This window comes from Dendroctonus ponderosae, unplaced genomic scaffold (assembly GCF_020466585.1).
Source record: "Dendroctonus ponderosae isolate FM_Combo_2020 unplaced genomic scaffold, Dpon_F_20191213v2 Dpon_F_20191213_8, whole genome shotgun sequence".
NCBI classification, from domain to species: domain Eukaryota; kingdom Metazoa; phylum Arthropoda; class Insecta; order Coleoptera; family Curculionidae; genus Dendroctonus; species Dendroctonus ponderosae.
The window spans coordinates 12124138-12129523 of record NW_026019016.1 but is presented as its reverse complement, the minus strand read 5'-3'; the positions used below and the strand labels follow the sequence as shown (position 1 = coordinate 12129523).

Here is a 5386-nt window from a genome sequence, read left to right as displayed (position 1 = left end):
TCATTTTGCTTCCGAGAAACATGCAAAACGGGACGGAAAACATGAAATTTTGCAATAATCTTGCGCCACCCTTGCACAAAACGACGATAATTTTTGTAATTTCATAGATAACAGAAGACTGTATTACTGACTTTAAAGCTGGATCCGCCCCTGTTGCCAACCAAGAAATTCTCCTTCGGGAAGCAGACCATATCTATTTGGGTTCCGCATTATGTGTCCGAAATACTGAAGTTTTCGACATTTTCCGGTAGCTCTGGTTCCTTTTTCATCCGTCGCATTACTTCTGTGTTGGTAATTTTTTGTGTCCAAGATATTTTCAGGATTCTCCTGTACATCCAGAGTTCGAAAGCTTGAATTCTCCTGGTAGAATCTTTGGTGACTGTCCATGTTTCCACACAGAAGGCCATACAGAAGGACCGAGAAGACGTAACAACGCAAGAGTCTAAGCTTCACCTCTAAGGATAGATTATGGCTTTTAAAAAGCGAGCCCATTTTAATAAACACATAGCGGGCCTTCTCGATGCGACATCGTATTTCTTCATCGACATCTCTATCATCTCAAGTATGTGTACTGGCTTACTCTTTGTATTCTACTATGATTGATGTATAAACTATTTCCGCGATGTTTCTTTTAGGTTCACTATGAGGAGTTTGTGTTTTTCTACTTTCTTTCTTCAAAATTTCCTACTCTAGAAAAGTTTGAACTTCCTTTCTGTTATTACAAATTTAATACCAGCATTCATAAAGTGGTAGCAATATGTTTTATTTCACTTTTTCATTAATTGAGTTATTTTACTTTCCTCCTAATCAGTCAAAAAAGGCCACAACGAGTTGGGGTCGATCAAACTCCACGAGGCTAAAGATCAGCATTCAACTTGAAAGTGTCCATTTTTTTCTCATTTTATCGAACGAATCATTTGCGAGGTTCTCAAACTAATAAAACGGATGATAAATCGAAGAATTAAGATAAACAGAACTATAATCTTTTATTAATAAAACGTATTTTTACCTGTGACAAGAGTGCCATCTCCAGCCCTATACAGAAATTTCGTAATTCATATCATAAACACTGGTGCGGTCCGGTGTGGACGGTCGATGAGTGATCGGATGAGAGGAACATTGTGATGTCTGCGAAGATAAGTCCACATTATCCGACATTTCCAACGCTCTAAAAACCAAACCAACTTTTACTCTCTAAATTACCTTCCTGAAACAATATGTATATTAGATTTAAACAAAAGCCAAAGACAATCAAATATTAATGCTCAAGAAAGTCTTTCATTTTCTAGTTTCGTTTGAATACGAGGTAGTGGCTTGATATGGTTTGATATAATTTGGTCAGCAAGTCCAGATCTGCGCATTTATTTTGTACGAAATTCGCATCGAGTCGTATCTGGCTCGTGCTTAACCATTAACGCACCGATATTTCTTCGAGTTTGGCTCCTTCGTCACTGTCATAAAATGTTTTAAAGTATTTTAATTAAAAAGTAAACGACAGGCTTTTTTGATGAATTACGTAGGTTTATAGAGAACTATTGACCATAATTTAAAGTTTACTTAGAATTTGTAAATTATAACTTTGTTACAAGTTCAGTATCAAAGTCGTTCAAATGGCCTATTTTTTGCACTCGCCGATGTTGCCACACGCAAAACACGCTTTTTTTAAACATCGCAAATAGTAAATTTTTTATGCAAAATATGCACCTTACCGTGAAAGCAGCACTTGGATTTTCAACACTCATTGCTTCGCTTGTATATGCTTACAAAAGTACGCTTTTGAAAAATTACAAATGTCAAAACATGACAGTTTCAAAAATGGCATTGACACCAAATTTTAAATATGAAGTTGACGGCTTTTATTTTTGGCTATTTTTATTTATTATAACTTATTATTGGTGTTATCTCCTTTATTCGAATAAAAAATATTCTTGAATCGAACACTACTATTTAAACACTCTTCTTTACGATAGTTTTTGTCGTAAACGCGACTATTTAAAGTTGGATTTCCATGTCAAACTCAGTTTGGTCGGTGTTGCCAAAAACGGCTCATTTGTTCTCAATGTGTCATAATTAAGTGAAAATTGTGAAGAAGGTTAAGTTGACTTTCTGACAACAAACAAATAAGGATTTTTTGACAAAATCGACCCAACTGAGTTTGATATGGAGAATCCGGTTAAAAAGACTCTTCCTCACGACACTTTTTATCGAAAAAGAGACTGTTTAAAATTAGGGTAATGCTTTACGGTACGACCTGGTACTAGGATTGCCGCTTTTTCGATTAAGACTATGCTCACCTTATAGAAAATCTCGTAACAAACAATATTTTTCATATAAATTTAAATAATGGGAACTTCTTCGTAGTTCCCGTTGAAAATCGAAATTCGGAAACTCTTACGGAATTACTTTTTTGTTTTCATTGAAATTTTCTACTTTGGTGGCAGTTCGGCAACATGGCTGACCAGTATGCAATGTTTGGCTGCGCGTACCCTGCGTGCAGGCATGTTGCAGCACGCAGCAGCATGCAGTTCGTACCGTAAAGCTTTACCAAAATTAGCATGATTGTGAACAGCAGGAACTCATTGGACTTGTGGTGATGAATGAACCTAATGAACATAAGCCTTGTTCTATGTTTGGCTCGCCACGTATCAGATATGACATATTTCGCTCGTGTATGGGGCGCTAATAGTGTATATTCCCATATTCACTTACCTAACAAAAGACATTGGTCTTCGCCTATTATCCCCGACGGTCGGTGGAGTTCCGGCTCCTAACTTCCTTTGTACCTGAGGGCTGGAAGGAGGATAAACTGGAACGCCTCCTCTATTGGCGGGATGATAAGTGCGTGTATTTGCCTGCGGAGGATACATTTGTTGTTGCGTTGGACTAGTTGGATTCGATCGGTAAAAGTCTGGCTGTTGAGCTGGAGATGGATAACCTGGTTAAGAGGAAGAAAACCCATTGCCAAAAACGGACTGATGCTCTTATACGTTCACAATGATTTATTTTAAAATATTTTCTCCGCTATTTGCAATGCTATTCGCTTGGAAATCCGCCAAATTTTCGTGTTTTTTTATTTATTTAGTTTATTTTCTTATTTTATTAGTAATTTTTTTTAGAATGGTTGTGCTGCAAAGTTTCATTACTAATTAATTGCTTGGTTTGATCCTGAATTTTATGAAAAAATTACTTATTTTGATGAGCTGAGTCTTCTATGTCGCTTCTTTTGCTTATAGATTTGTTATTTGTGGCTATCTCTATCATATCTATACAAATTATTTTTCAATGGAATGAATCAAAAACTACCATTTTTCGATCAGAAGCGCTGATCATAAAGAAGCATTTTTCTTTACTGTTCATTTGTTTTACCTTTATGCACGAACAAAAAGTAAATGTGACAAATTGAACGTCATAATATTTTTCAAACGTCAAACAGCTAAAAATGGTCTTCGTTTTGGTTTAAACTGTTATACACGTCAGTATACAGGGTGTCCCAAAAGTAATGGCCCAAAACAAAATGGTCGAAACATACACCCAAATTAAATTTACACCAAAATTATTAATTAACATTACCTTTATTAATTTAAACAATGAGGTTAAGTCAAAGTCACATAACTGACAATTTGCACAGACGAATTATCAGAGCGAATTTTCATATATTGTATTATCCTACTATTGTTACACAATTTATTAACATACTCTTTTTTAGGTTCATTTAGGTTCTTTTGATAGCGATAGCAGAAAATAGCTATCGAAACGTCAAGGTAATGTTTCAAATTAATTTCTCTACTAATTGGAATTTTCTCTTACAGCTTGAGCCCAAGTGTGTCGCAGGATACCCTCTAGGTGACAGTTCTTGATTACTTTTTGATGAATAATTCGTTCTTATTGCGAAATAGGAGCACTATTTACCAATCTGTAATAAAAGACGTGAGGAAATTCTGCCTTTTTTAAAGACAAAAATTTTTGAGGCGAAATACCCAAAAAGAAGTTTGTAAAAAAATGACTCCGCCTCAACAACATAGAACTTATCTAAATACATTATAGGAACCAAATCCAAAAAACAATTCAAGCCAGTAGATGGCGCTGACCCAAAGGTTTCCCCAAAATTAACATTGTGTTGGACCTATTATAGTCTATAGTATTTGGCCAAAGCGACTCAGGGCTGGTGTTCATTTTACGGATTTACGCAACTATCAACTGCCCTATCCCGCCAAAACAAAAAGTTAAGTAACTTTAAGTGTAACACTCACCTGACGGCGACGTATCCTTCCACATGTAAACACCTCTTTGAGGAGAATTAGCCAATTCTCTTATATTGTCCACAGTATTATTCGATCTAGGATAGCTCAATTGTTGTTCTTGCCTAACCAATTCGCCCTCGGACATGAACCTCCTCTGCGGACTACCTCCGTACTGTCCATGACTATGTGGTTGTCCGCTACGAACGCTGGCTCCTGTTTCCGACGGTTGAAACTCATAATAAGCAGCTCCTGGCTGAGTGGACGCATAAACCACTCCTATAAAGTCCGGCCTGCGTGGCTGCGTTGGCGTGCTCGGATTGGATCTGCGAAATGCACAAGCAACTACAGGAACGCGTTCGAAAACATATTTATTAGATAATATTAAAAAAAATGTATGCAATTTAAAAACGGTTAAATTTGATTTTCGATATGGAGGTATACTCTGTCGCGTTATACAGATGTATAGAGCGATTAGTAACATATTTCGAACGCTTTGGTATTGTTCTAGCAAGTGGCGGGATGGAAAGGATAGGAGAGTCAAGTACAAGCGGTTAGGCAGCCGGTCAAGTCCATCTGTAAAAGGAGATAAAGTAAGACAGGTTATAATTGGAGGTGATTAGATGAAAATGCATCGATGCACTGGAAGGTGGAAGTAAGCTTGAACTGCGAAGAGAGGGAGTCCAATGCTTTGTGTTATGAAGTGGTGATGATGATAATGCCTAACGATCGATATTATTCAGTCAAGTATGAGAAATCTTGTATCAACATTTTCCATAATGAGTTAATGAGCATTCGCAATCTCTAAGTAAAATCTTACATTATTTAAACCAATAATTTGGTGGCGTTATATTGATGACGTGTTCTCCATTTACAGTCATGGCGAACAAAAACTTGATGATTTTTTATCTTATCTGAATAATAAAGAAAAACAATTAAATTCACTATTGAAAAAGAACAAAATCACCAAATTCCTTTTCTCGATATACTAATTCAGAAAAATTTAGACAATTTCCAATCCTTGGTCTATAGTAAACCTACTCATACTAACCGATCTTTGAATTTCGACTCAAATCAACCGATAATGGTTAAAAAAGGTATCGTAAAAAGTCCATATGATAGAGCAAAAATAATTTGTAATCAATCAA

At 36.1% G+C, this 5386-nt stretch overlaps 1 protein-coding gene across 1 annotated transcript in view; it reads right to left on the bottom strand.

The window, feature by feature from the left end:
• Positions 1–5386, bottom strand: part of LOC109536148 (palmitoyltransferase ZDHHC8) — a gene marked incomplete in the record, with an annotated part of 21859 nt that overhangs the window by 4102 nt on the left and 12371 nt on the right. Inside the window, 3 exon segments of the mRNA XM_048668931.1 lie at positions 1010–1168; positions 2710–2935; positions 4251–4564. Coding sequence (XP_048524888.1) covers positions 1036–1168; positions 2710–2935; positions 4251–4564 — 673 coding nt within the window.